Source organism: Arabidopsis lyrata, assembly GCF_000004255.2.
Source record: "Arabidopsis lyrata subsp. lyrata unplaced genomic scaffold ARALYscaffold_8, whole genome shotgun sequence".
Taxonomy (NCBI): domain Eukaryota; kingdom Viridiplantae; phylum Streptophyta; class Magnoliopsida; order Brassicales; family Brassicaceae; genus Arabidopsis; species Arabidopsis lyrata.
The window spans coordinates 19,133,234-19,161,132 of record NW_003302548.1 but is presented as its reverse complement, the minus strand read 5'-3'; the positions used below and the strand labels follow the sequence as shown (position 1 = coordinate 19,161,132).

The 27,899-nt window shown below is 34.7% G+C and overlaps 10 protein-coding genes across 12 annotated transcripts; 6 read left to right on the top strand and 4 right to left on the bottom strand.

Annotated features, from left to right (window-relative positions):
* The first annotated feature begins 320 nt into the window (after positions 1-320).
* LOC9302409 (1-aminocyclopropane-1-carboxylate oxidase homolog 11) lies at positions 321-2,056 on the top strand. The gene is made up of 3 exons (XM_002866289.2): positions 321-1,000; positions 1,140-1,461; positions 1,545-2,056. Exons 1-3 carry the CDS (start codon positions 480-482, stop codon positions 1,794-1,796), a joined length of 1,095 nt encoding a protein of 364 aa, XP_002866335.1. The 5' UTR covers positions 321-479; the 3' UTR covers positions 1,797-2,056.
* Positions 2,057-2,698: 642 nt separating this feature from the next.
* LOC9300716 (zinc transporter 2) lies at positions 2,699-4,799 on the top strand. Its single transcript, XM_002866288.2, has 2 exons — positions 2,699-3,799; positions 4,258-4,799. The coding sequence occupies exons 1-2, from the start codon at positions 3,088-3,090 to the stop codon at positions 4,647-4,649; spliced, it is 1,104 nt and encodes a 367-aa protein (XP_002866334.2). The 5' UTR covers positions 2,699-3,087; the 3' UTR covers positions 4,650-4,799.
* A 2,225-nt stretch (positions 4,800-7,024) lies between these two features.
* Positions 7,025-8,272, bottom strand: LOC9300715 (uncharacterized serine-rich protein C215.13). The gene has a single exon (XM_021015368.1). The coding sequence runs from the start codon at positions 7,814-7,816 to the stop codon at positions 7,331-7,333; it is 486 nt and encodes a 161-aa protein (XP_020871027.1). The 5' UTR covers positions 7,817-8,272; the 3' UTR covers positions 7,025-7,330.
* Positions 8,273-11,720: 3,448 nt separating this feature from the next.
* LOC9302408 lies at positions 11,721-13,531 on the bottom strand. Its single transcript, XM_021013742.1, has one exon. The coding sequence runs from the start codon at positions 13,061-13,063 to the stop codon at positions 11,873-11,875; it is 1,191 nt and encodes a 396-aa protein (XP_020869401.1). The 5' UTR covers positions 13,064-13,531; the 3' UTR covers positions 11,721-11,872.
* Positions 13,532-14,797: 1,266 nt separating this feature from the next.
* Positions 14,798-16,635, top strand: LOC9302407 (suppressor of disruption of TFIIS). The gene is made up of 7 exons (XM_021016321.1): positions 14,798-14,952; positions 15,050-15,115; positions 15,225-15,322; positions 15,452-15,577; positions 15,687-15,914; positions 16,006-16,071; positions 16,329-16,635. The coding sequence occupies exons 1-7, from the start codon at positions 14,904-14,906 to the stop codon at positions 16,494-16,496; spliced, it is 801 nt and encodes a 266-aa protein (XP_020871980.1). The 5' UTR covers positions 14,798-14,903; the 3' UTR covers positions 16,497-16,635.
* A 471-nt stretch (positions 16,636-17,106) lies between these two features.
* Positions 17,107-19,065, top strand: LOC9302406 (suppressor of disruption of TFIIS). Of its 2 annotated transcripts, XM_021016320.1 has the most exons (8): positions 17,107-17,123; positions 17,216-17,285; positions 17,372-17,437; positions 17,542-17,639; positions 17,799-17,924; positions 18,036-18,263; positions 18,370-18,435; positions 18,693-19,065. In XM_021016320.1, exons 3-8 carry the CDS (start codon positions 17,434-17,436, stop codon positions 18,864-18,866), a joined length of 696 nt encoding a protein of 231 aa, XP_020871979.1. In that variant the 5' UTR covers positions 17,107-17,123; positions 17,216-17,285; positions 17,372-17,433; the 3' UTR covers positions 18,867-19,065. The 2 variants fall into 2 exon arrangements, with proteins under 2 accessions (XP_020871979.1, XP_020871978.1); XM_021016319.1 differs by lacking the exon at positions 17,107-17,123 and having other exon boundaries at positions 17,136-17,285.
* Positions 19,066-20,675: 1,610 nt separating this feature from the next.
* Positions 20,676-22,847, top strand: LOC9300714 (uncharacterized protein C24B11.05). 2 transcript variants are annotated; one of them, XM_021025505.1, is made up of 9 exons: positions 20,676-20,786; positions 21,074-21,152; positions 21,294-21,359; positions 21,450-21,547; positions 21,639-21,676; positions 21,768-21,855; positions 21,948-22,226; positions 22,319-22,384; positions 22,465-22,847. In XM_021025505.1, the coding sequence occupies exons 2-9, from the start codon at positions 21,092-21,094 to the stop codon at positions 22,615-22,617; spliced, it is 849 nt and encodes a 282-aa protein (XP_020881164.1). In that variant the 5' UTR covers positions 20,676-20,786; positions 21,074-21,091; the 3' UTR covers positions 22,618-22,847. The 2 variants fall into 2 exon arrangements, with proteins under 2 accessions (XP_020881164.1, XP_020881169.1); XM_021025510.1 differs by having other exon boundaries at positions 20,718-20,841.
* LOC9302405 (mannose-P-dolichol utilization defect 1 protein homolog 1) lies at positions 22,762-23,755 on the bottom strand. The gene is made up of 2 exons (XM_002864591.2): positions 23,488-23,755; positions 22,762-23,402 (listed from the first exon to the last, which is right to left on the bottom strand). Exons 1-2 carry the CDS (start codon positions 23,632-23,634, stop codon positions 22,830-22,832), a joined length of 720 nt encoding a protein of 239 aa, XP_002864637.1. The 5' UTR covers positions 23,635-23,755; the 3' UTR covers positions 22,762-22,829.
* Positions 23,756-23,857: 102 nt separating this feature from the next.
* On the top strand, positions 23,858-25,516 carry LOC9300713. Its single transcript, XM_021025528.1, has 5 exons — positions 23,858-24,025; positions 24,369-24,466; positions 24,588-24,669; positions 24,763-24,848; positions 25,077-25,516. The coding sequence occupies exons 1-5, from the start codon at positions 23,984-23,986 to the stop codon at positions 25,297-25,299; spliced, it is 531 nt and encodes a 176-aa protein (XP_020881187.1). The 5' UTR covers positions 23,858-23,983; the 3' UTR covers positions 25,300-25,516.
* On the bottom strand, positions 25,471-27,693 carry LOC9300712 (scarecrow-like protein 11). The gene has a single exon (XM_021025500.1). It carries the CDS (start codon positions 27,465-27,467, stop codon positions 25,620-25,622), a length of 1,848 nt encoding a protein of 615 aa, XP_020881159.1. The 5' UTR covers positions 27,468-27,693; the 3' UTR covers positions 25,471-25,619.
* Positions 27,694-27,899: the final 206 nt, after the last annotated feature.

Genomic DNA, 27,899 nt, shown 5'->3' with positions numbered 1-27,899 from the left:
TATCGGTTTCTTGCAAAAGGTTTAACGAGATATGAAGAGGTTAGATTTTTCAATCATCTGAATCTGGAAAGAAAAAAAATTAATAATTAACATTTGGATCTCATCATAGAAAACTTTCCTCTACATAATAAATAGAGATAAAATTACTAGTCAAATTAAATCCAATATAAACTCTTTCTACATCTTTTGGTTTATGTATAGTATAAAAACACTCATAACTCTCTCCTCAATTTCAGCACTCAAATTACGGTAAGTAAAGTAGAATCCAGGGCTATATACGTAATTAAAACTAATCAGTCATTAATAACAAAAGTGGCGAAGAAAAATTCAATCACGACAACTCATTAAAGTCAATGTGAAAGAGAGAAATAGACAACATTAATTCCGGTCAGAATCCACAACTACTACTACCGTCTATTCTCAGTCGTCCTTTTTATCTTCATTTTGCTGTTCCTTAGAAGGAAGTAAGAAACAGTAAAATGGCCAAAAACTCTATCGAATTCGATCGTTATACCGAGCGAAAAGCATTCGACGAGACAAAAGAAGGTGTAAAAGGGCTCATCAATGCTAAGATCACCGAAATCCCTCGTATCTTCCACGTCCCTCAAGATACCTTACCAGACAAGAAACCCTCTGTTTCAGACCTAGAGATCCCTACCATCGACTTTGCAAGCGTTTACGTGGACGAAGAGTCACGTGAAGAAGTCGTAGAGAAAGTCAAATATGCGGTGGAGAATTGGGGGTTCTTCCAGGTGATCAATCATGGTGTTCCTTTAAACGTTCTTGAAGAGATTAAAGATGGGGTTCGTAGGTTTCACGAGGAAGAAGATCCTGAGGTCAAGAAATCATACTACTCGCTTGATTTCACCAAGAACAAATTTGCCTACAGTAGTAATTTCGATCTATATAGTTCTTCGCCGTCTCTTACTTGGAGAGATTCTATCTCTTGTTACATGGCTCCTGATCCACCAACTCCTGAGGAGCTCCCAGAGACTTGCAGGTAACCGGAAACAAGCTAACCTTTTTTGTTCATTTCTTTAATCGGAAACAATCAAGAAGTGATTGAATAGTGAAGAGTGAAGACTTTGTTTTTCTTAAACAGAGAGTTATTAATTTCTAAAAGTATTGATTTGACTCAGGGATGCTATGATTGAATACTCAAAGCATGTGTTGAGTTTAGGTGATTTTCTCTTTGAGCTTCTCTCAGAAGCACTAGGTTTGAAATCTGAGATCCTTAAGAGCATGGATTGCTTGAAGAGTTTGCTTATGATCTGTCATTATTACCCACCTTGTCCACAACCTGACCTAACTTTAGGGATAAGTAAACATTCAGACAACTCTTTCCTCACGGTTCTTCTTCAAGACAACATTGGTGGTCTTCAAATTCTTCATCAAGACTCTTGGGTTGATGTCTCTCCTCTTCCTGGAGCTCTGGTAGTCAACATCGGAGATTTCTTGCAGGTAAAGTAACAACCTGAAAAAAAAAACAGATACCTTGAAAATCATAGGTCTTTTGCTTATATATTTTGGGTTTGATTTTGCAGCTGATAACCAACGATAAGTTTATAAGTGTGGAGCATAGGGTGCTTGCGAATACACGAGGACCAAGGATTTCAGTAGCGAGCTTTTTCAGCTCAAGTATACGTGAGAATTCAACAGTTTATGGACCAATGAAAGAGCTTGTGTCTGAAGAAAACCCTCCAAAATACAGAGATACAACTTTAAGAGAATACTCAGAAGGATACTTTAAGAAAGGTCTTGATGGAACATCGCATCTGTCGAATTTCAGGATATGAAAAAAGTTTATTGTCTTGTTTGTTTCTAAGATATTCATACCATCTATAGATTGATTGGTGTGTTTCTTAAATCAGCTACTTTGTTCTTGGCTCTGAAACAGTTAAAATCAATCTACCCAAAATAAGAAGTAATTAATGTGTTTATTATGTTTATGTGTTAAACTACTCTGTATTTGAATCTTTCTTAGCCCTAGGTATAAGAATATATCAGTGAATGTTTTGCATTCATTTGGTCTAATGATACAAAGTTTATTTAATTACTACCTCTTCAATTAAAAAGGTTATTTTTCATCAGCATCAAGAGTATACAACACCAATCTCAAAATTGCTTATTCATATATATGATGGAATGGAGAACTAACAAAGTTGTTGACTCCTTACTTGAATAGTATCCGACATTCATATTTAATTATATATGTACATGGATAATTCTGTCAATAACATATAAATTCAAAAGAGGTAACGAGTCGACTTAATCAATGTGTGTATTATAAAGGTATATATGGATATAGCTGTCAATATGCTCAGATTCGTCATGCCCTCCATCACCACCGGATTATTTGAATGTTTACAACATTTTCTAATACGATAGATAATCAAAGCTCACAGGACCGGCACGGTCTCTATATTTATTATTTTTCCAATATATGCTGATACAGAGAGAGATACACAATATATTCACTCTGCCTATTTCATAGCCATATGAATCGAAATTGAAACATCCATTATATATATTGGTATTAAAGGCAAATTTAATTATTACGGAAAGAATTTTGATTTGGTATTATAATATTCTGCAGAAATTTGAAACGTAAACTCGTTTAGGAAGTTTACAGTATATTTTTTCCGTAACGTTTTAAGAAAGTTTCTATTTCTCAGAAAAAATTCAATTTTGGAAAGAAAAAAAAAACTTTTGTTCGTCTTCGTTTTAATTTTTGGTATCATCAACAAATATTCCGGTCTGAAAAATTATGGATGTAATCTCTATAATTCTTCACTAGACAGAAAATAAAATTTCTTAGAAAAAAGAATCAAAGTATCATTTTCATATTATTATTTTGTCAACGTTCTGACTCTAATCATATGGGATAACTGTATCCGGTACAGGGCGTTTCACAAAGAACCAGCTCTTTGGTCGCCGGCGATTTAGTTATTTAACTTATTTACATTGTATGTACTTTCTGTAGTACAACTTCCGAATTACTTTACCGTTGTACTTGTCACAGCAAATCTCTAACGATAAAGTCAACACTGTACTACAAACACCAACATATATAATCATACACTAATAATGTTCATGAAGTGTAAACAAACAATAACTAAAACAAAACAAAGAATAACTAAAATGGCTTTGTCTTCCAAAACCCTAAAGTCAACTCTCTTCCTCCTCTCTATTCTCTTCCTCTGTTTCTCCTTGATCCTAGCTCACGGCGGCATAGACGACGGCGACGAAGAGGAGACCAACCAGCCACCTCCGGCCACCGTCGTAAATCTCCGATCGAAAAGCTTGGTGCTTGTGAAGATCTACTGTATAATAATACTCTTCTTTAGCACATTCTTAGCCGGAATTTCACCTTACTTTTACCGATGGAACGAGTCGTTTCTCCTCCTCGGAACTCAATTCTCCGGCGGTATATTCCTAGCCACCGCTCTAATCCATTTCCTCAGCGACGCTAACGAGACATTCAGGGGATTAAAACACAAAGAGTATCCTTACGCCTTCATGTTAGCAGCCGCTGGATATTGCCTTACAATGCTCGCAGATGTGGCTGTTGCGTTTGTAGCGGTTGGAAGTAATAAAAATCACGGCGGAGCTAGCGTCGTCGGAGAGTCGAGGGTGGATGATGAAGCGGCAGTGAAAGAGGAAGGGCGTCGTGAGATAAAGAGTGGTGTGGATGTGAGTCAAGCGCTTATACGAACGAGTGGATATGGAGACACAGCGTTGCTGATTTTTGCACTTTGTTTTCACTCCATCTTTGAGGGAATCGCCATTGGTCTCTCAGGTAAACTATCAATGATAAACCCTAATTGCTTCTTTGCTAAATAACCATGTAGCTTATCATGTAGTTAATCTAGATGGAATTGTTTTAGATGTAGTTCATCATTCATATTTCATGTGACTTTTGGTACGTAATCTACTCATTCCATGCATTAGGTTTAGTTTGGTCCATGATTATTGAACTATGGAAATTAAAAGCACTTATTGATAATTTAAATCTCTCTTATGCAATATTACCATGAATTCGATGTGTAATAGTTTCCTTGTCAAGTTATAACTCAGTTCAAATCCGGTAGTGTTCGTGTGTGAGTTGTAGATGACAAAAATACTAGTTATAATCTAGTAGAAAAATCTAGCTAGTTGTTAGAAATGCAAAAATTAATGTAAAGTTGGAGCCAATTCATGATGCATATATCCAAACATTATTCTTTAGTAACGTTTTGTAATGAATATTTTGGTCAGAAACTAAAAGCGACGCTTGGAGAAACCTATGGACAATATCGTTGCACAAGGTCTTCGCGGCCGTAGCAATGGGAATAGCTCTCCTCAAGCTAATCCCTAAGCGTCCATTCTTTCTCACTGTCGTCTACTCCTTCGCCTTTGGGATATCGAGTCCCATAGGTGTGGGGATTGGCATTGGCATCAATGCCACTAGCCAAGGAGCCGGTGGTGACTGGACCTATGCGATCTCTATGGGCCTCGCTTGTGGAGTTTTCGTGTACGTTGCGGTTAACCATCTCATCTCGAAAGGGTATAAGCCTCGTGAGGAATGTTACTTCGACAAGCCAATCTACAAGTTTATTGCTGTCTTCCTTGGCGTTGCTTTGCTCTCCGTTGTTATGATTTGGGATTGATTTTAAGTGATATACTTAGTTTCAATCATTAGTTTTTTTTCTTTTTCTTTCAAATCTCCTTGTTCATATTCTTCGTTTTTATTAATTTTGCAGAATTTAACAATTCAATGTACGTAAACCGTTGTGAAAAAGAATATAAACATTTATGTATACGATATGTGAATGTGATGAGGCACCAAGCCACATAAGCTACGTAAATTAATCTATGTGCTATAAAAATTAGATTCGACTCCATTAGATTTAGGTTACATACAGATTTTTTTTATTACTATCATATTTTGGATATATTTTTCATACTAAGCGTGTCTTTGTTACACGTTATAGAAAAAAATGTAATTACAAAAATGCCATTACTTTTTAATTCCACATCAGAAAAACGCGTCGCCACGTCAGAAATTTCTGACGTATTAATGAACTCAGCCGTAAAGCGATACAATAGCAATGACGGCTGAGTTACGGTATGTTGCGGCTGATTTAAGGAAAATGGCTGAGTTATGAGCAAACGACTGATTTACGAATATAACTCCGCCTGGAGTTACAGCTGACTTAATGAAACCTGTCTGAGTTATGAGAAAATGGCTGACTTTCGAGCATAACTCAGCCGTAAGTTACGGCTGAGTTTTTACCCGATGGTTGATTTGTCAAAAATATGGCTGAGTTATTGATTCGACATGGTTGAATTAACTTTTTCTCGCTGACTGAGTTATAAAGACGGCTTATTTATCGGATGTCATTACGGCTGATTTATGTTCAAGTATCATATATCAGCCGTAATGAGCTTAATTAATGAAAAACTGGGCCTAATGGCTGAGTTGAAGATTTTCAGTTGAGTTACGACATTAAACGTACGGCTGAATTTGACAGCCCTTTTTTCATTTTTCAATTACTGTAATAGTATTCATATTGCGACTGACTTAAAGTTTTGTTTGATGGCTGGTTTAATTAGGCTGATTTACATGTTCGTTTGTAGCTTACTTGCTACTTCATCAATTAAAAAATGACGTTGCATGCAACATTCCATGTCATCATTCTATGTCATCATCATCAAAGGAATACGAAACGTCTTTTTTCTACTCGTCTTGTTCTTCATCTTGTTCTTCACCGTGTTCTTCACATCAACAGAGATATCCAGAACTTAAATTTTGAACATCCAATTCGTCATCGTTTTCCTCATTCTTCTTCATTTTTGTTCATCCTTCTCCCGATATATGATTGATCTGGTTCCGGTAATTGTTGTTTCTGGTAATTGGGTAAAGAAACACAAATATATATTTAACACCGACGATAGAGGGTGTAGAGTTGTGCAGATAGATGCGGAACTAACGCACGACAAGCTTGTGAAGTTGGTTTTTGTGATAAGTCAACCGTGAAACATTATAACTCAGCAGAAATATGTAAATTTATGTAACCTTTCTTCTTCCGTGAAGCATTATAACTCAGCCGTGACATGTAAATTTGCAGCTAAACAATTAAGTTACATAACATTTCGTCTTCCTTTCTATTTTTTCTCTTTATATTAGTTTCTTCATCTCATTCTCTCTCGTTCGTCTTCGTCTCCATTTTTCTACACAAAATATCTCCGTTACATCTTCCTATCGACATGGATGTTGTTCCTCCCATCACATGACAGTTGCCCTCTATAATCACAGAGATAAAGTTAATGACGTAGTTTTAATTTTTTTTCTCTTACGGACATGGATTAAACTAATTTTTTATTAATCATTTCTTAATTAAAAAAGAATAAAAAAATCTCAGTTAAAAAAAATGTTAATTGTAATTACACAAAAATACTAAACTAATTTTCAAAAAATATATGATATACTAGTAATATTCTAAATTTTTATAACATGTGAGTAAATATTTCTTAGATTTACTTTCCGATACGATTTCTTCTTAAGGGGTTCATAACAGATTAAATTCGTCCTTCAAGCCCAACATGCGAATTAATTTGCCGATAGTTTTGTTTTTATTTTCCAATAATTTGCATAGCTAAGGAATAAGGATAGTACTGTTATTTACTTTGTGATATGGACCGACATATATAAATGCGAAAGGTGGAACTGGAACACTCGTACAGTTTTGTTTATGTCTTTTAATTTCCCAATGTTTCAGAGGGAATCTCTCTAACTTCAATACAAGTAGTATCCAACAATTTTAATCAAAATATAATTATACTTAGAAATAAAGAGTGTGAAAATATAGTTGGACAAAACTAGTCCATGACACTTCGTATATTTACATTACATCATGAGATCATGAATCGATAAAAATGTGATTCAACAAAATTCTCTTTCATATCAAATTAAATGTGTTTTCGATTTTTTTTGGCACAAATAAAATAAAATAAAACTTTATTATCTCTTATCTGTTTTCCAAATAGACGTTTACAGTTTTTTTTCTTTTTTATTTAATAGTAGATTTTATCAACAGTAGTAAATTTTGATTTTCGTGAAGATTGTTTTCAAAATATGGAATAAATAACACTTTTTAAAATAAAATAAAAACAAAATACATTTAATTTAAAGTGGAAGGAGTATATCATTAAAACAGAAAAGAAAAAAAATCAACGGATGGGTAAGAAAATGAAAAGAAGATAAAATCTGTAATTAAATAACCTAATCTTCGTTGATTGGAATTAACAAAAAAAACCTAATCTTCTTTCTTCACATCTATAAAGAATCTCAGGCATGTTTGTGCCAACAAACAAGCATCAAAACGCAGCGTTTCATGATGTAAAACCGAGACTTGTGCTCCTTGGCCATATTACGACACTTTCGGGTCACCGAAGCTCCTTTCTGTGACAAGCTCCGAGAGATGGAACACTTGGAAGCAGAAGATGTATCAGCTTGGCATTTCGTGGAACTGCTTCTAGACAGAAACAAAGATTTCGAAGGAGCAGGCTTTGCAGAGAAACTTCGTCTAAAGATGGGCTCTGATGAAGAATACGAAGTGGGTTTAGTTGAGAAACTTCGTATGAAAACGGGTTTTGAAGAAGAAGTGGGTTTAGTTGAGAAACTTCGTATGAAAACGGGTTTTGAAGAAGAAGAAGAAGAAGAAGAAGAAGTTTTTGTTGAGAAGCTTCGTGTGAAAACAGGTTTTGAAGAGAAATGAGTCGTTTCGAAGATGGAATCTTTCTTGGAAACTTTCCACAACTTTTCATCATCCATGAATCAAGAGTGGATGTTCTCAGTGCTTTTGATCCAACTCTCTAACTCTCTGTATATATATATATATATTTACTAGCTACATCAATGTAGAATATGTGTGTGTTTGTTTGATGTTTGAATTGAAGACGGAACTAAGAGATACTAGAGAGTTTGGAATGAAATAGGTCAAAGCTTTAAAGACAAATCGTGGAAATAATGTCTTTTGAAAGTCGGTAAAGTTATATATTGTTGTTTTATTCAGTACTATATCAAATTTAGAATATAATTAGTATTATAATAACGTCGATAGTTTTCGAGTTAGATAAATAGGCGATGACATGTATGTTTAGATGATAATAGAATAGTTAAATAATTGATAAATGGAACATCATAAAACTGAATAAAACTTCTACAGAACAATCATGAACGCCAAACTTTGATTTTTATAGATTCATTTCTTTTAATGCGAATACTATGGTCCCAAAAAAAAAAAAAAATAAAGTTTGGAATTACATTTTTAAACTTAAAATATAGTTAATGATAAATCAATCATTCAAATAATTTTTTTCGTAGTCCAAATACAAATTTTATGAACGGTGACCAAGTATCAACAGCTCAACTGACAATGATTTTCAGACAAAACCTAGATGCTGCTATTTCGAGTGACACTTGAAAAAAAACTATATAAAATACTCTGATTTGTGACCTGAGGGTATGTACGAGCCTAGACACATAACTTTTTTTGATTTTTTTTTTTGAAATTTGTAATTGCGCAACTAATTATTAATTAGCGATTTGTCAATCTGTTTTGTTTGTCACTAATCTGCATATATATTACTAGACTAGATTTAAATTTGTCTGGTGATTCTGGTGATTACATGTCTTGTTGCAAATTGTTGATGAATGGGTAACTAATATTTGACATAAACTCAAACATATTATACATTTTTTCATTTTCAGAAGTAACATGGCATATCATATAATCGAGAGATTATGGTTTATCGGGCTAGATTTTCATATAAAAAAAATATCAAGCACAGAAACTTATTAAACTATTTGTCATCGACGTCACTACTTATTTTTCTCTGTCATCGTTGTTTGCTTGTTAAAAAGCTTACAAATGCCGGATTAAAATATATTATCAGGAGTTGGGACCATTAGTGTACGATTAGCCAAAGAAAAGTCACTAACAATTCAAATGTAAAACAAGTAGCAAGTAAAATTTGAATTTACTTTCACAATATTCCATTGCACAAGAGACCCACCAATTTATGCAAACTTTGAAAATTTAATATATTTTTCTCAAACAAACTTTCAATAATATTTATTATTTGCAATTATACATTAGAGAAATCTAACTAATGTGCCACTTAATGTTTAAAAACTTAGCAAAAATGTTACAAAATATAAATCTTTCCAAATGTGTCATAATGGTGGACAACATTTCTTGTCTACCCAAATTTTTGTATGTCGTTTCGAATTCTTGTCCACCAAAAATCTGTTGTTTCAAAGGTGGACAAGATTTTTTGTCCACCAAATATCTCAAAGGTGGACAAGATTTTTTGTCCACCAAATATCTCTCCAATCTGTTGTTTCAAAGGTGGACAACATTTTTTATCTACCAAAAATTTTCGGTTCAAAGTCTTTTTTTTTTTTGTCGTCTAGATTTATTATTAATTGCAAATTATGAGAACTGTTACATAGACGATTCTACAACTGACAATTCATTCCGACCCTTACTAGATTCACGACAGACTACACTTCCTTCTTCGTAATCTTGATGAATACCTTCAATGATCCACGACCTGGCTACACTTCCTTCTCTGCGTAGAATCCTGGCGAACGGCTATAATTGTACATCGCTGGAGATCTCTTGCACACTTGCCTCCATTAATCTGCAAATTTGTTAATAAATCGCAATACCTAGGACTCGAACCCCAGACTTTTTGGTGTAGAAGCATTAATCAACCCTTGGTCAACCAATGGGCCAAAGAGGCTTCCACCGGTTCAAAGTCTTATCCACCATTATAGCACATTTAAAAAAACAAATGTTTTGTGGCAATTTCTATAAGTTTTGTTATAGTGTATGACACATTAGATCAAAATCCCTTAATTTCTCGCCTAACAAAGATATTTTCTAACAAGGAAAATGTGTCGCAAGAATTCATATGATCCATGTGGAAAAAATGTTTTTATTTTCCTTATCGGGTCAAAGAAACTATATAATTAATACACGCAATAAACCTTGGGACCAATGGCAAAGAATTGACCAACAAACACTTATGGACCATTTTCACATGTGACCATGTGAGTTCTCACAAACCGTAACTACAAGAGACTTCTCACTTCTGAGTTCTCACTATTTCACATTCACCTAAGAAACTTATCATAGTAGTCTATTTATTTTAAATACAGTTGTTACAATCTTGTTTGGGTTTTTAAAGCATATGTGGGATCCTTCCACATGTGAATGGTTTTTGCCAATAACAAAAGCAAAAATAGAAACACCATAAACTTAAAGATATTTCACAACATGTGCATGATCAAGAAATTGCCATGAGACAGAAACAAGAAAAGAGACTTTACCTTCTGTTATTGAGTCCTTTGTAAGATCTCCAAGACATCTTTACTTTCTTCACTAGAGAATGGGAAAAAAAAAAGTGATAAGAGTAGCCATGTATTTGCTGATGCAGCATCATCAAGATTCCCACTCGAAAGGAACCCTTTTCTTCGGATCGAGAGGCAAAAACAAAGGGAACCACATCTCTTGTGAATCTTAATGGTGCTGCATCTGCGACTACTGGCTGGTAACATCCACCAAAGGCTAGACCTTTTCCCTGCTCATCAAGAACCCAGCTATTTCAACCGTGGAGAAAGATCCTTACCGGTTTCGAGCTCTAAATTTGGGAACTCCCATGGTTTTAATCAACAAATGAAAAAGTAAAGGGGAAATCAAGAGAATTCAGACAGTAAATGAATCAGCAAGATGATTTTGGTGAGAAGTAATTGAGAGAGATAGGTACATGAATGAATATATACACTCACATAAAGAAAGCTAGTTGGTCGATGTAAAATCACTTGGAAAGGGACAGAAGTAGCATCAAGATCTCTCTAATAGACTTTTAAATAAAGAGAGAGATCGCATCAATATAACACAAGCCCACTTCACTATCCAAGTGTCAGGAACAGAAGCCAAAGCTAAAGAGTTTTCAATATGACATATCTCAAGATTTCAAGTGTTTTATACACAAACCTCAAAACCTTTTTTTCTCCAAAGTACCATGTAGAAGTCAATTAAAGAAACATTTCCATGTGGAGTTTGATAATGGGTTGCAAATGCAAGGACGATAAAAGAAAGTTTTATCTGAATAGAAGAATTTTATTAAACTAAACATGATTGATTAGTATGGAGCAAGTGGGATTAGGAAAATTATTAGATTAGAGATGTCACTTTATTTAAACTAATCATGATTAAGATTGTTCCGTGTGCGGTTTCTTACGTGTAAAGGCTATAAACACTCAGAAAGCAAGCCGCTTTAGTTTTTAACTGGAGGTGTTCATATACTTTAAGTCAGGGAATCAGTTAAGATCAGGAGATTTAGAAAATTAGGGTCACATGTACCCAATTAGATGGATCAAGAAAAAAGAAAACGAATGCAGCAAATCACGGTTAATTATGCAACAGCAAAGATGGATAGTCATCAAAGGACAAAAGATAAGGCACTAATACTATAAAGTACGCAAATCAAATAAGTGTTAGGAAATAACTTTACACTAATAAGCTACAGCCACAAGCAATCAAGATGATGTGAAGTTTGGTTTTCATAGCATCCAATCAATTTTCAGATTCATGCTAACCCAAAGTGTTAACTTCTAAAACTAATATTAATAGTTAATACTGATATGAAATATCTTGAAATAGAAATTAGAGAACCAGGAATAGCATAAAAAACATATCCTTTTCACAAGCCTAACATTCCAATAAAAATGGGACAATTTAACTCATCTTCATTCATACATTGTTTGACTGATAGATACCAGATAATTAGACACAACAACACAGGTTCCTCTAAAGCACTAGTAAACAAAAGGAATGAACTTGTGCCTAACCTTATCAGCATAATCCGAATAGCTTTGTCCGAAACTCTCCACCATCAATTCTTCCTCCAGCTTTGCCTTCTTGTTGTAGTAAACCAAACACACCACTAAAAGAAACAACAGACTCAAAGGCGCACGCAAGGCAGTGCAATATGCAGCGAAAAGAAGCATCGTAGAAGCATATATCGGATGCCTGACCCATCTATAAGGACCAAATTGCACAACAGCCGTTGGAACAACAACCTTTTCGGAATATCTAGCAAGATATAGCGTTGAATCATAATGCATAAGCATTGTAATCACAATCAAAATCCATATCCCTACATTGGCCCACCCCCCTGGTAATCGGTGAAGCTCAGGCCCTTCAAAAGCTGCAAGCCAATGTCCAACCATGATGCCAACACCAAACAAAATCCGAGACCACAGAGGCGTGTTCACATCCCATTTGGGATCATGCGTGCGAGCATAGTAATCTCCATAGAGGCGTTTTCTCACGCTAACATTGAAGAAAAAGAAGTAATGATAAGCCAAGAAGAACACATAAGGCCAGCCTTCAAGATAACCATTGAAATAAGCAGGAGGCACAAGTGTAAGCCATGTGAAGACTGAAGTAACAATACCAAGCTGCTCAAAGGCATTGGCTTCTCCAAGCCAATGCTTACGAAAGCAGTAAATTCCGTAACCCGCGAGTCCCACAGCGATAAACCAAGGCCAGAACAGCCAAGTCCAACTGAAATACATCCAGAAGAATGGGTCCAAGACCAAATTCACCACCTTTTTCGCAGCCACAGTCAAAATCGATAGCAAAAGAGTTAACTTCACAACATCCATGGGCTTCACTTTCAAGTCACGAACTTTCTTCACCACCGACCCAAACGAGAAGGTTCGAAAATGGCTAAGGAAAGGGTTATCGGAATCGGAAACAGTCGAGCTAGAAATCGAGCATCTGGGCGGAACCCATGAACCTTTTCTCACTGGAAACGGAGAAAATCTCCAGCTAGACGGACTCTGAATGGCTTCAAAGCTTCGGAGCAACGGAGTGTTTCTGGAATCAGCACGAAGCGAATTGCACTTAAGGTGTTTGTTCAAATGCCTGAACGAAAACTTTCGATTCTCTTCCAACGACGTCGCTCGAGGAACAACCTTCGAGCAGAGAAGCACAGCTTCCATGGCGAATTGAATTCAGGTAACGGATACAACGACAAAGATTCAGAAAAATTCTTTCAGCTTCTCATTTGTTTCGAAATCGAAACCGGAAAACAGATAAACTTCACATGGAGATAGTCTGATAGAGAGAGAAGTGAACCTCTCTTTTACTTCTGTGTTCGGTAATTATATATGGGCCTATGGGCTATGATAAAATGGTCTAATGGGCTACTATGTAAAAACTAATGGGCTTTGACAAGTCATGTGGGGGCAAAACTGTAAAAATTGAGGAAGGTTCTATTAATTGGCTCAGCTAATTATGATGACATTAATGCCGGCTGGTCTTAGTCGTTGAAACCGACCGGTCGCACCTGGCCCAGGTTCGTATAAAAGAGGAGAAGTCGCTTCAAAAAGTGTTATTTTCCTACGAGAAATTTTTACTTGTCTCTATTATTGAAAAGAAACAGTCTATGTAAGCAAATTTTCTCATTTTAGAAAATGAGGAGAAGTAAGAAAAAAATAGAAAATGAAAATTTTGAGAATGCAAAATTATTGAGGGGTGAAATAAGAATGAAATACAGTAGATATTAATATGTCGGAACTCTATTTCGACTAATTATTTTTTAATAACATAATAACTGATTATTAGTTCGATGGATTATTCACCGTCAACAATATAACATAGTGAACTTATTTATAAAAATTAAAGTCAAACCAAATAATTTAACATTTTTGTATATAAATAAATTCCAAATTTTCAAGTTTTTTTATTCATGAAATGTCGTAGTATTAATTTGTTATGGTGAAATTTTATGTTTTGCACCCTTTTGTGTTTATAAAGTCGTCTCCAATATATTTGTTTCATTATTTAAGACCAAAATATTAAAATAAAATAAATAAATAAAAAAAATAAAAATAAAATAAAAATAAAATAAAAAAAATAAAAAATAAGAAAAAAAACAAAATTAAACCTTTTCATTTTATATGATATTTATCCACTTAGCAAAAAAAAAAAAAAATAAGACAAAATTCGGGACTTTAATGTATTGAGGAGGTATCTGTTTTGAGGAGTAATAGTAAAAGATTTAGGTCTTCTTTTAATTGTCACATCACACGGTTCGTTCATCAGTCTTATTAAAAAAGGAAAGGAAAAAAATAAAAGATAGTCTTGGTCAATCTTACTAGTCTTTATTATTTCTTTTAAAGTTTAGATCAAAATGGAAAACGTGACACGACCAAGAGAACGATGTGTAATTATTGACGCGTAGACTTTATAATGCCTATTGATTAGTACAATTTATTTCATTTGTTTTTGAATGTGCACATCCACGGGAATCACGAGAACTACTCCCTCCATTTCGTTTTAGTTACGTTTAAAGTTTTTTCACACAAACTAAGAAAAATATTAAATTTTCTGTTTTACTCTTTATTAATATATTTTATAAAAAAATTCATTGGCCAAAACATTAAAACAGTAGGGATAAAACTAGAATTTTCACCAAACATTTGCATCAAAATCCTAAAACGACAAGTATCATGAAACAAAATTTTAATTCTAAAACGACAAGTAAAACGAAACGGAGAGAGTATTTCTATAATCATAAAATGTCTTTTTGACAGCGAAACCATTATAAACTCGATTAAGCAAAGTACTTGTCGTCTATATTATTAATTAATACTCATTTTTAGTGAATTAATTTTCACACGCATTTAAGTTTCTTATATAAAGAGACTCTGCATTCTCTTCTCTTATACATCAAATATTTTATCTTCTTCGTTTCTCTCACGTCTATTATTTTCTCTCATCTTTTTTTTTGAGGTAATTGCTTCTTCTAAACCAACCAGATTTGCACTTTCTGGAGAAATGGAATTTGTGAACAGCTCTTCACCAAGATATGAATGTCTCCTCTTTGGTAATAATTGATGAGAAAATTTGTTTTTATTATTGAAAAAATTAGAAACAATTAACAAAGTTGTTGATCTATCTCTATATATGTTTGTTTCCAATAGATTTGGATGATACTCTTTATCCTTTAAGCTCTGGTTTATCAGATGCATGCACCAACAACATTATAGGTATGCTATGCTTTTCTTAAAGATTTTTATTGTGGTGACTTCTTAATATATTTAGTACTATTTTATATAGAGAAAAAATTCTTAAAATCACCAAATTACCCTTATACAGAATTCATGGTTGAAAAACTTGGAATAGATGAAGATGGAGTCGTCGAACTAAACCAAATTCTTTACAAGAAATATGGAACTTCAATGGCTGGTCTTAAGGTAAATTAAAATTACCTTCATAATATATGATGATCAGACACAATAAATTAGTCTGATTTCTTCCATTACACAAATAGGACATTGGTTTATAATTAAATCGAAATTTAATTTAAAAAATCATTTATGCAGGCTATAGGTTATGAATTTGATAATGACGAGTACCACAGCTATGTTCATGGTAGATTACCTTATGAAAACCTTAAACCGGACCCGGTTCTAAGAAGTCTCCTTCTTACTCTACCTTGTCGAAAATTGGTACTAACTATTTGCTTTATCTTTTTTTTTTTTTTTTTTTTGCATAGCTTCAGTTTATATATAAATTTATGTTATATTAATAAAATTTTGGTGTCTTTCTATTGTTTAGGTTTTCTCGAATGGCGATGAAGTTCATGTGATGAAGGCTCTAAAAAGACTCGGCATTGAAGACTGTTTTGAAAGAATCATAAGTTTTGAGACCTTAAACCCTGAGATCAACGAAGCTGAGGTTTCTTGCATCACAGGTCATCTTCCCGAGAATCCGGTTATTTGTAAACCAACCGAGATTGCTTTCGAGAAAGCCTTCAACATTGCACAGCTCAATCCTCACAAAACCGTAAGTTTCAGAAAAGAATAACTCAACATAATTAGACTTAATCAATAGTTTTATCTTCTAATCAACGTTTTCGTGTTGCTTGCTTGTCTAGTTGTTCTTCGACGACAGTATCCGGAACATCCAAACCGGGAAAGCCGTTGGTCTCCATACAGTCTTGGTAAGAACCGATTAACATTAACACGAATTAAAACCTGATTTTTTTTGTAACTAACAACTCGCTTTTTGTTACCTAATTATATATGTTGAACCAAAAGTATATAAGCAGATGAAGTTAAGTTAGATCTTCTTGTAGTATAATGGTTTCACTGACCAATATCAAAACCTAGATCAAACTTAATTTCGGACAAAAGACTCATAGATATGTACTTTTGACCAAATCGTTAAATGAAAAAGATCAATTTAAATTTGTTTCAGGTTGGTAAATCAGAAAAAGTAGATGGAAGTGATTACGCGTTAGAAAGCATTCACAACATGAAAGAGGCATTTCCCGAGTTATGGTTGGAATCCAAAATCAACAACAAAGAAACTGAAAGAATTGATTACGCTGCACAGGTCTCGATTGAAACTTCTGTTCAAGCTTAACTTTACATGTTTTATACTAGTATAGTAGTATATGATGATATCTACGTATTAATAAATGTTTCAAAAAAAAATCCATGTACCGTTTATTGTTGATATATTGTAAGTTTGTATTTATAATTTATAATTGTATTTTAATTAACCTCTCTTATTTAAGTTTGCATTTATAGTTTATAATTGTATTTTAATTAGCCTCTCTTATTTGTGTAATGTGCTAGTAGCCTAGTAAAAGATCTATATACAGTATCTGGATCGTTGGAACCCTCCCAAAAATGGATTTATCTTTAACAACCTATGAATGGATCCCACGGTTAACCAAATGAATCAACCACTAATAATAATATAACTCTATAAAACCTCGAAAGTGTATGGAGATGATGATATCTCCCATCAACGGGAATCATGAGAAGTAGTATTTTTATAAGATAAATGTTAGTGTTAAAATTAACTCTATACTATTAATAATACAGTAAGTACTATTGAAACAAAAGTCGAAAGCTATTATTGACATTGTTTTCACATAGCTTTTCACGCGCATTAACTTGTTGCTTATATAAACACATATCTACGTTGTTAGCTTCACTTCATCAAATCTTTTAATTTCTCTCTTTAAAACCCAAAAACACTAAGGTAATTGTCTCCTCTATCTTTCATTGTTGTTACAAACAGAATTCTCTTTTCAAATGCTCTTTCTTTTGAATTTCACTTTTATTTTTTCACAGATTCGCAATTCGGAAGAAAAAACGGAATTTGTGACCAACTCCACACCAAGATATGAATGTCTCCTCTTTGGTATAAAGTGTTGTTTAATTTGTTTAAATTAAGTTTAAGAAGCAATTAACAAATTTATTGTTCTATCTCTATTTTGTTTCCAAAAGATTTGGATGATACTCTATATCCTTTAAGCTCTGGTTTATCAGAAGCATGCGCCAACAACATCATGGGTACTAATCTGTTGTTAGTTATTTTGTTTTCGAGTTTTTTATTTTAACATGTTTATTAGAGAAAACACCTGGAGATTCATCATTCATGAACCGTCTTTTCGCAGAATTCATGGTCCCAAAGCTTGGAATAGAGGAAGACAAAGTTGTTGAACTAAACCAACTTCTCTATAGAAAATATGGAACTTCAATGGCTGGCCTTAAGGTAGTTTACCTTCATAAATATTTTGTTGATCAAAGCAAAAAATTACATATATTAGACGATTGTATAATTCACATGATATTTGACGACGACTGCATAATTCATTAAAGTACAAACACGACAATGGTTTACAAATTGTCATGAAAATGATGATTTATGCAGGCTATAGGTTATGAATTCGATAATGACGAGTACCATAGCTATGTTCATGGGAGGTTACCCTATGAAAACCTTAAACCGGACCCGGTTCTCAGAAATCTACTTCTTAGCCTACCTTTTCGAAAATTGGTTTGTTTTCCTTATCTTTTTTATAGCTTAATTTCAGTGTAATATATCCTTATGTTCTATTAATAAAATTTTGGGTCTCTTTTTGTATTTATTTTTATTATTATTTTTAAGGTTTTCTCAAATGGAGATGATGTTCATGTGGTGAAAGCTCTAAAGAGACTCGGCATTGAAGACTGTTTTGAGAGAATCATAAGTTTCGAGACCTTAAACCCTAAGACCAACGAGGCTGAAGTTTCTTGCGTCACAGGTCATCTTTCCGAAAATCTGGTTATCTGTAAACCAACCGAGATTGCTTTCGAGAAAGCCTTCGATATTGCACAGCTCAATCCTCACAAATCCGTAAGATTTGATGACTAATAATGAAATACAAATAGACATTTTTTTAATGGATTTTCTTAATCAATAGTATTATCTCATAATCAATTTAATCGTGTTTCTTCTGCAGTTGTTCTTTGACGACAGTATCCGGAACATCCAAACCGGAAAAGTCATGGGTCTCCATACAGTCTTGGTAAATTCCGGTTAACTTGTTGAACCAAACAAAGTAGTACTAGTATCATTTCATATGATAATTTTCACTAAACGAATATCTAAATCGAGATCAACTTCGGTTTGGATATTGACGAATTAATTGTCATCAAAATATAGCAAATTTGTTTTGACAAAATATCGTTATTTATCAAAATAGATTATTGAGATAAGTTATTTCTTAAAGGGATTAGTGAAACTGAAAACTCATCATCATAAGTACATTTTAATTGACTTCAGGTTGGTAAATCAAGAAAAGTGGATGGGAGTGATTACGCGTTAGAAAGCATTCACAACATGAAAGAAGCATTTCCGGAGTTATGGTTAGAATCCAACAGCAACAACAACAACGAGAAATCTAAAAGAATTAGTTACGCTGCACAGTTCTCGATTGCAACTTCTGTTGAAGCTTAATCTACATGTTTACTTAGTTTGTGAAGATATGAATACATATATAATTAATGTATTAATAATATGATAAAATATCCACATATACACCGATATATCGTTTATTGTTTGATGTAACGGTTGATAAAAGAGTAATGATGTACATGTGTATTATATATACACACACAAGTAGCATCTGAATAAGAAGTGAATCATATATTTTTCATACTGTTTTTGGTTTTAGAGGTGAAACATATTTGCAACCTTCATTCCTTTATAAAGTTTGTGATATTTAGAATTCAAGTCTTGGCAAATGAGGACTAAACAACTTTTGGTTTCCTTCTGATTAAACTATACAAATTTTGTAAGAAACCTAGAAGTTATGCCCCATAAGCCGTAAGTCATATGATGTATATAGTGTACCCTCTAAATCACATATAGTGTACCTCTATAAACAACAACAACAACAAATTGACATATAATATCACTACTTTAATGTTTTAAATATACAACTAAGCTATACACCACAAACAATGGAAAAAAATTTAACAAAAATATACATCAGTATTTGCTAATTAATTTAGATGGTTTGAAAAAAATAGATGGAAAGTTTTGTGCAAGTTACCTACCTATTGGTGATTGAAGCATCAGGTCCATGTGGACTGGAATGGTACATTAGCAATAATCTAAGGCTGTAAATGGTAACATGTATTTGTGGAATTCTTGAGGAATTTATGTGGAAAAAAATACATGTTACATCATTTGTATATGTGGAATTGTTGTGGAATTTTTGATCTTTTATCATAGTGGTCCCACTTCATTCTTTGATTTATTGAATTAATCAAACCTTCAACAAATAGAAAACAAGCAAATTAAATAATATGAGAGAAAATCAAAAAACGAATATGTGATGCATTTCATTAGTAAATTTTGATATGTTTTTTTGAATAATGTATTTTGAAGTTTGTTTTTAGGAACTAATAATTTTTTATATTTTTTGTTTTGTTTTATTTTATTTTATTTTGTGGATAGTCTTGGATGTTGGAGTATTTGGTTCGGTTTCAATTATGTAATTTTTGGTTTTGGATATTTCGATTCTCGAGTTAAGTATACATACGGTTATTTTAGAATTTTGGTTAAAATTTGGTTCGGTTCCGAGTATTTTGGAGCATTTCGGTTTTTTTTTGAATCAAGAACCAATTAGGAACCAAAAAAACTTCGAATATTTTTTAGTTCTGGTTCTTATCCAAATAACATTTCGAATATTTTTTGGGAAATTTTCAGATACTTTTAGTGAATAGTATTTATTGATTATTTGGATTTTTTATTATTCTGTATAAAACTAACTAATGTTTTAGATATATAATTGTATTTCGGTTTTATACAGGTATCCAAAATATTTTGGTTCCGGTTCTTTCGGTAATGAAGTTTAAGATCCATTTGGTGTTTTTGTCAGTTTCGGTTTGGTTTCGGCGAAACATTTCTCTAGCTAATAATTTTAGAAGTTTAGTCGATTAGATTTTTAAAAAAATTCAGCCAGATTCAGTAGTTACCATTTAAACTATAAATTATTCAGCGAAATCTCGCAAAAAAACATAAATATATTTAGCCAGATTCAGCAATTCAGCCAGATTTAGCGAGATTCCTCGAACCGAATTTATGGATGGCCAATAAATTAAGGCGCACGACATTTTGAAAAAGTGTGTTTGGTCGGCTCATTAAGCACACGTGTCATTCGATTATTCGCTTAGCCCGTCAAGAAAAATCTAAACGACACGTGGAGAAATCGTAGATGTCGACGGGAGTAAAATGCTTTCTCTCCAGATTTAACGACAACCAATCGATGAGTCATGTCATGAGGGACGCCATAGAAACGTTTGGTTCACATCTCCTTTTTTTTCTCCATTTCTCTCTCTCTTTCGCGAAGTTTCATTGATCTGCAAAAAGGTTCTCACTTTCTTCATTGATTATTCTTTTGTTCGATTCTCCTCTGCAAGTTCGTGTATGTTTCGATCGATTTCTTTTAGTAACGATTTTACGTTTAGCATTTTCATTATTTTCCCCTGGTTGATTTCGATTCAGAGTGTAGTTTTATGTTGACCTATAAAAATGTTTATATTGTTGGTGAATGAGTTAGATGTATAATCTATGGGATCTGATGTTAAAGTTTTCAGATTTATGTGAAATGTGTGTTGGTAACGTTGAGATTCAGTTGCTTAAGGTTTTGTTTCCAGGTGTAATTTGGGATCATAATGTCGTATGAGGAAAACTTTCAGCAAACTTCTGAAGCTAGATATGATTGTCTTTTATTTGGTAAGAGAAAGGAAGATTTTTTAGGATTGGGATTTGAATTTTAACATAAGTTTATTGCAATTTGATGATTGAGAAATGGTTTCTCAAGTTTAAACGTTTTTTTCTGATTAAAGGAATTGTTTTTTGACTTTAATCAAACAGATATAGATGATACTCTTTACCCTCTCAGTTCTGGTTTGGCTATGGAAGTGAAAAAGAACATTCAAGGTAAGCTCTGTTCGCATTCTATTGTTGTTCTTCTCTTGAAGTTTGGTTGCTCATGTTATAGCTTAACATTTGGTTGTTGTTGCTGTTTAGAATATATGGTTCAGAAACTTGGTGTTGAAGAAGATAAAGTCCAAGAACTGTGCCTTTCGCTTTATAAAATCTATGGTACAACTATGGCTGGTCTCAAGGTATCTTATTTCTTCACACTGTTTACATTCTTCCATGTCTTCCAATGTTGTTAATGCACATACCTTTCGGTTTTGGCTTTTATTCTTTCAGGCTGTGGGTTATGACTTTGATTATGACGATTTCCATCGGTACTGAACTTAACCTGTCTTTCATATTTGCTTTACATGTCTTGTAAAATGTAAGGTGTGTGGAACTTGAGATTCCTCCTTTGTTTTACAGTTTTGTTCATGGGAGATTGCCATACTCAACACTGAAACCTGACCCAATTCTGAGGAATATTATTCTTAGCTTGCCTATTCGGAAAGTTGTATGTGTTTGACTCCCTGATGCTAAGCTCTTAAATTTGGTTTCCAATCAGTTTCTTCTCTGATGTTCTATCTTTCCTTAATCTGCTCACAGGTTTTCACGAATGCAGACAAGGCTCATGCAGCCAAGGTTATTGCCAGGCTAGGCCTAGAGAACTGCTTTGAGAAAATCATATCTTTCGAGACTCTGAACTCCATCACCAAAACTGAATCTCCTGTTGATACCAAAACCAGAGAAATCTTTGACATAAGCAGTTACATGGCAAATCCTGACCCAAGCATTGAACTTCCAAAGACTACGGTTGTATGCAAACCTTCTGAAGGAGCATTCGAACAGGTTTTCAAGATGGCCAACATCAATCCTAAAAAGACAGTAAGAATATATCACTGCTTCTTCTTTTTTTCCTACCTAAACCAATTCATCACTGAAGCTTATTAAGTTGCAAATATCTTGGGTGTTTTCAGTTGTTCTTTGATGACAGCATCCGTAACATTCAAACTGGGAAACGTGTGGGTCTCCACACCGTATGGGTAAGTCAAAGAAGCAGAGACAAATAAGTTTAAAAGTCAATCTCAAAGCTCACCTTTTTAAAATCTTTTTCTATTATTAGGTTGGGACCTCACACAGAGAGGAAGGAGTAGATATTGCATTGGAGCACATTCACAACATACGTGAAGCTCTTCCTGAACTATGGGAAGCTGTTGATGACAAAGCCGAGGAGATTAGATCCAGGCAAAAGGTCGCCATTGAAACCATTGCTTAAGCAAACATTCACTCGCTCATTTTGCAGCTAATAGTATCGAAAATAGCATGAAAACCGCATAACTATTCACTCTTTTAAGAGGAAAAAATAAGTGTAATTGAAAGCTTTGATTGAGACCACTTTTTGAGATTTTGGAATTATGAGTAGTAATGAAACAAGCTTCTACTTTATTTAAATGATTGCAACATCGTGTAAATCTCTTTTACAATATATCATGAAATCTTAATACCTTTCACTTGCTTATCTTCTTTTCCTTTGCTTCGATACAAAAGCATCTGACTCATAATGATTCCATTGGTGAAGATTGCAAGAACAATACCCATAAGCATGCTAAGGGGAGCCTTCTCTTGAATGCTGGTGAAAACTCTCGCCATAGCTCCACCAAAGTTCATGAGACAAGTCAAGAAACTAAGTTGTCCAGTGCTTTTGTTTCTGAAATTCTTCCAAATCTGAGGGATTCTTGCAGAGAGAAATATCAAATGCTTAGAAGCATAAAGAGCTTCGAAAAGCAAAGGATCAATCTTACCAGCAAACACAGTTGGTGCTAAAGCAAAGTAAAGAATTGCTTTGACCCAAGTTGTTACAGAGAGAGGTTGAGAGAAATAATAGATACAAGCCACCAAGATTAAAGCTTGGATCAAAAGAAAAGCTAATTCACCAAAAGCTGAAAAATGAAGCTTTTTGTTAAGACAATAAGCAAGTGCGATTGTGTAACCAACCACTTCAAGCTCAAATGCTACAACACTTAAGCCTTTTACACTCTTGTTGTCCACGATTTTCATTATCTACAACAACAACAGTTTCAATCAATTTAGAGATATTAGGGTTGTGAAATCATAGGGATTGATTGATTGATTGAATTTAACCAACCTGAGGAAGCTTGACGGTCATTGAAGCAGCGACGAGGAAGTAACCGAGCAGCTTTGAAATGAGAGGAAGAAGACAATCTTTCGCCGGAAACTCACCGTTACGGAGAGTTCCGATTGCGCAGCTCAAATCAATTCCTAGATAATCCATTGTTTTATTTCCTGAAGTTGCTTCGTTGACTTTTTTGTTCTGCTGTTTTTCAGATTGGATTTTGTGTTCTACTGTTTGATTGGTCTGGTTTCTTCTTCAGACATGGATCAAATAAATATACCCAAAAAAACTAAACCAATGTAATCTTGGTTTGGTGATTTAAAATTTTCAATTTGGTACGGTTTGAATCGGTTAGGTTTTTACCAGACTTAAACCTAAAAGTGTTGTTGTAGGTCAATTTGGGACGGAGCTTCAAATCGGAAAATCTTCTAAACCTAAAAAACGAAAATACTCAAAGAGTTGTTCCATCTCTCCGGTACCGGAAATCTCGTGATTTGGGAAAGCTATAATGGCCAAGAGAGAGATTAGTAGCACTCTCAGAAATCTAAAGGTACTGTCTTTTTTTTTTCTTTCTCTGGAGAAGTAGCTTTATTCATGTGACATGACCTTGGATTTGAAACTCAAGGAAATTACTGAAATTGAATTAAATTCGAGCTTGGAAATTGTAGTTTTCTTCTCTATTTTGCTGGATTTTGATTCTTGAACAAATTGATAATCCCTTTGAGGTTGATTTCACCTTGGGGTAACACTGAGCTTAGCACCTGTTATAGCTTTGTTTTTGGGGATAAAGTTGCAATTTTTCACTGAAGAATTGTGTTATAGCAATCATGTAGCTCTTAGTTGATAATCTGTTTTTTTGGGTTTTAATAATGATTGATGCTCTCTGTGTATAGTTTATGCAAAGGTCTGCTTTGAAAGTAGAGAAGAAGAAGGTTGATGAAGAAGAGCCTAATGGGAGTTTTCCTTCCCAAGGCACTGTTGCAAAGAAGTGGTACCGTATCTTTCTTCTTACTTGATGCTTATGTTTTGTTAAAGACATTGTGTATCTATTGTCTACCCTTTGTTATGTGTTTGGTAGTGTTTTCTAATGTGTGATTTGATTTTTGATGCAGTGTGGTCATAACAGACTGGGATCCTCAGCCAGGAGCATTGTTAGGACGCATGTCATTTCAGTCTTTCAATCCCTCTATCGAGGTTAGTTAGTGTCTGTGACGCTATGGCTTGAAATAATTTGCGATTGGTGTTCTTCCCTTTTAGCTTTCTGAAATAAAACTGTCCTCTCCTTAGAAATTGAATGAAGAGGCAATAAACGGTGGAAAAACAGATGCTTCTCCCTCAAGCTCTAGCAGTAATGGAGGAAAGAAGTCTTTTAGGTCTGTACTCTTCGCTTTTGTATTCCTTTAGGTTCTCAACGAATTAATTTCCCAGAGAGTGTGCATACAACAGAACAATGCTGAAGATCCATTGTATATTTTGAGACAATGAAGTCGTTATTGATAGCAATTAGCAATAGGTTATATCAAACATTATTTGGTTCATGACTGATTTTGCTTCTCTTTAAAGTTGTAAACTTCAACTAGTCAAAATACATCCTTTTTCAGTGAACCGGAGAGTACGAAGGTTGAGCCAAGTCGGGAAATGAATGGTGACTTGAAAAGAAAACAGTCTGAGGTAGTCTCCGAGGAACAAAACCGTCCTAACAAGTCTCCGAGGAGCAGTGACAAACCATCACCGAGCAATAAAAAAGGCAATGCGTTCAAGAAACCCAAGAGCAAGAAGGTGGACTGGAGCGTTTTGAGGCCACCAAAACCTCAAACCAAATAGGGGTTAAATCAGCTAACTGCAGCAACCTATTTGCCATTAGTTCACATCAGTTCATATGTTCTAGTAGATCGTTCATTGTGCTGTCTGTATTCACGTGGTGTCGCAACCCGTTTGATAAATTATAGCCAAAAGTTTTGAACTTTTTGGGGTTAAATGCTTGTGTTATCTTCAGATCTTTGATTAAACAATTTATCTTTTAAACAAGGGTTGAATACAATATGTACTTGCAGGAAAAAAGATATCAATTCCACTCATGGGATCAAACATATTCTACAAAACTATTGGGAAACAAAAATGAAGTAATAGAGAAGTAACATTATTCAGATGTTTACATGATTGTTTGTGAACTTCTCAGCAGGTTTCCAGCAAGAAAAAGCATAGATGACTCTTCCTTTCCATCCCTGAAGCATCCAATTGTTATCGCTATCGATCACAAAATCTCTATGGTAACGTTTCCTCACGATTTCCTTAGCTTCCTTCATGATCTGTTTGCTTATAGTTGCTGGCTTAAACCCGGCTCTCAAAATCCTAACTCGCCATTGCTTGTAGGTTTCAGGCCTCGCAAAACGCTCAGCGCCTTCGCAGGAAATCACGCTCATGGCGTCTCTCACAAGCAACTCTCTCTCCAACAGTGCCCTGTTTTTGTATTCATCCTCTGCTTGTATTGTGGTGTCAAACATGTCAAAGAGTGAAGAGAAATGGAAAAGCGCTTCTCGGAACCTCGTCATGAAGAAAGGAGAGTTGTACATTCCATTAATCTCTGCAAACACAAAGAGGTCAGGATTGATATCTCTGAATAGCTTTAGAACCGTGTCTCTTGGAGAGTCCAGTGACACAGTTTCATCCGGAGTGTATTGTAACCGATGAATGCAATTGACCACCGTTGTCTCTTCTGGATTGATCATAAGTTCATCAAGACTGATGGTTTCCCATTTTTTCGCTATGAAGTTGAACTCAAACGGAACATTGAACTGATCGCAGAACCTTTTCAGTCTTCGACCAGTCTCTTCAACGCGGTCTGAAGGACGGAAACCCGCTTGTGGCAGCTCGATTCCAGTCACCCGGAGCATCGGTGGTCCGCCCGGTTGTTTAGACAGAGCTCGTAACAAACAAGGCCATTGAAAGCCATAGAGAACCCCAAAATCAACTATGTGAAGCTTAGTTGCTTTCATAGCAAGCTCATAGATTGATTTGTTCGCAGCAAAGTAATCCGTTACATAGATGGGACAAGTATGAACAAACAGCTTGTACGCCTTCAAGATGTCCACCATGGATGTCGTGCTAGAAGGAAACGGATTAGAAACCGGCGGCGAGATGTTTCCGGTGATACGTGCCTCGAGCGCCTCTGCAAAGTAAAAAGCCAGTCTTTGTGTTCCATCTCCATTGCTAGAAGAGTGTGATCTTATCTCTTTGAGTTTATCTGTTGCTCTTCTTTGGTCAAAGCTTGCCACAGCTTGTGCACATTGCGTTAACAGACTCCGCAGATCAACGGAATTAGTTTTTTGCGTCTTGGATTTGTTCGATGAACCTTTTGGTCGTCCTGCTCTGTGTGGTTGACTCTGTTTCGTTATTGCTGATTCTTTTTCTTCTTCTTCTTCTTCTTCTTGGTTCGTTTTGCATACCAACAACACATGCTCGAACTTCACTGCTAACTCCTCCATCTCCGAGACAAATATCGCAGGTTGTTTGTTTCTCCGATTGTTCTCAAGATCATCTTCTTCATCATTCCGATAACGGTACTTTCTCCGTGATTCTCCGCTCGAAACCAACGCTGATGAATCTGTTAAACTCGTTGTTGTGCTGGGGAAACAGAAATCTTGGTCACCGGAGTTTTGATCGGAAGAGCTCGTGTTCTGATCAGATTCTGGAGATTGTTGTTGAAGTATCTCGTAGAAGGATCTCTCAGCGGCTTGTAAAGCTTCTAGGTCTCGAGATTCACCTACGAAATCTTCTTCGTCCATCAACATGTCATTGATGTACTTGAGAACAGGAGAGTTATCCAAACACACCGTTGGAGGTGAATCGTTTGGTGAAGACTGATTCTGAGTCTCGTGGAAATTGGGGAAGAGATTGTTCCCAGATTCGAGATTGTTTCTGGGTTTGCAGCAAGATCCAGATCCGTTCTCAAATCTGAACCCATCAACTGAAACTTGAAGAAGAGCGTCCATGGTGATGATGATGATGATGATGAAACAGAGTTTAAAAGTTGAGAGCTTTTGTCAAATTTTATCATAAAACAAAAAAAGGTTGAGGTTTTTTTTCAACGAAGAGAGAAAGAAAGCGGTGAGAAAGTTCATGTGAACACAGTTGAGAGAGAGAGCTTTATGGTTCTTTTTCGTTTGCAGAGCAAAAAAAATGGAACTTTCGAGGAAACACTAAAGCAGCCACAAATAGTGGATCAAGTTATTAAAACATACTGTACATAATTTAAAGGTTAGTTAATTTGTGTCGGATCTATCTGCAACTACTTCTAGGGTTTTGGAGTTTGATTGTTGTTATCTTTTACTTATCTAATAGTATCTTCCACCTGCTTGCATTGCTTGGTCATGACTAAAAGTCAAGTACCTTTACTCAGCTTTGGGATTAATTTTAAAAAATAA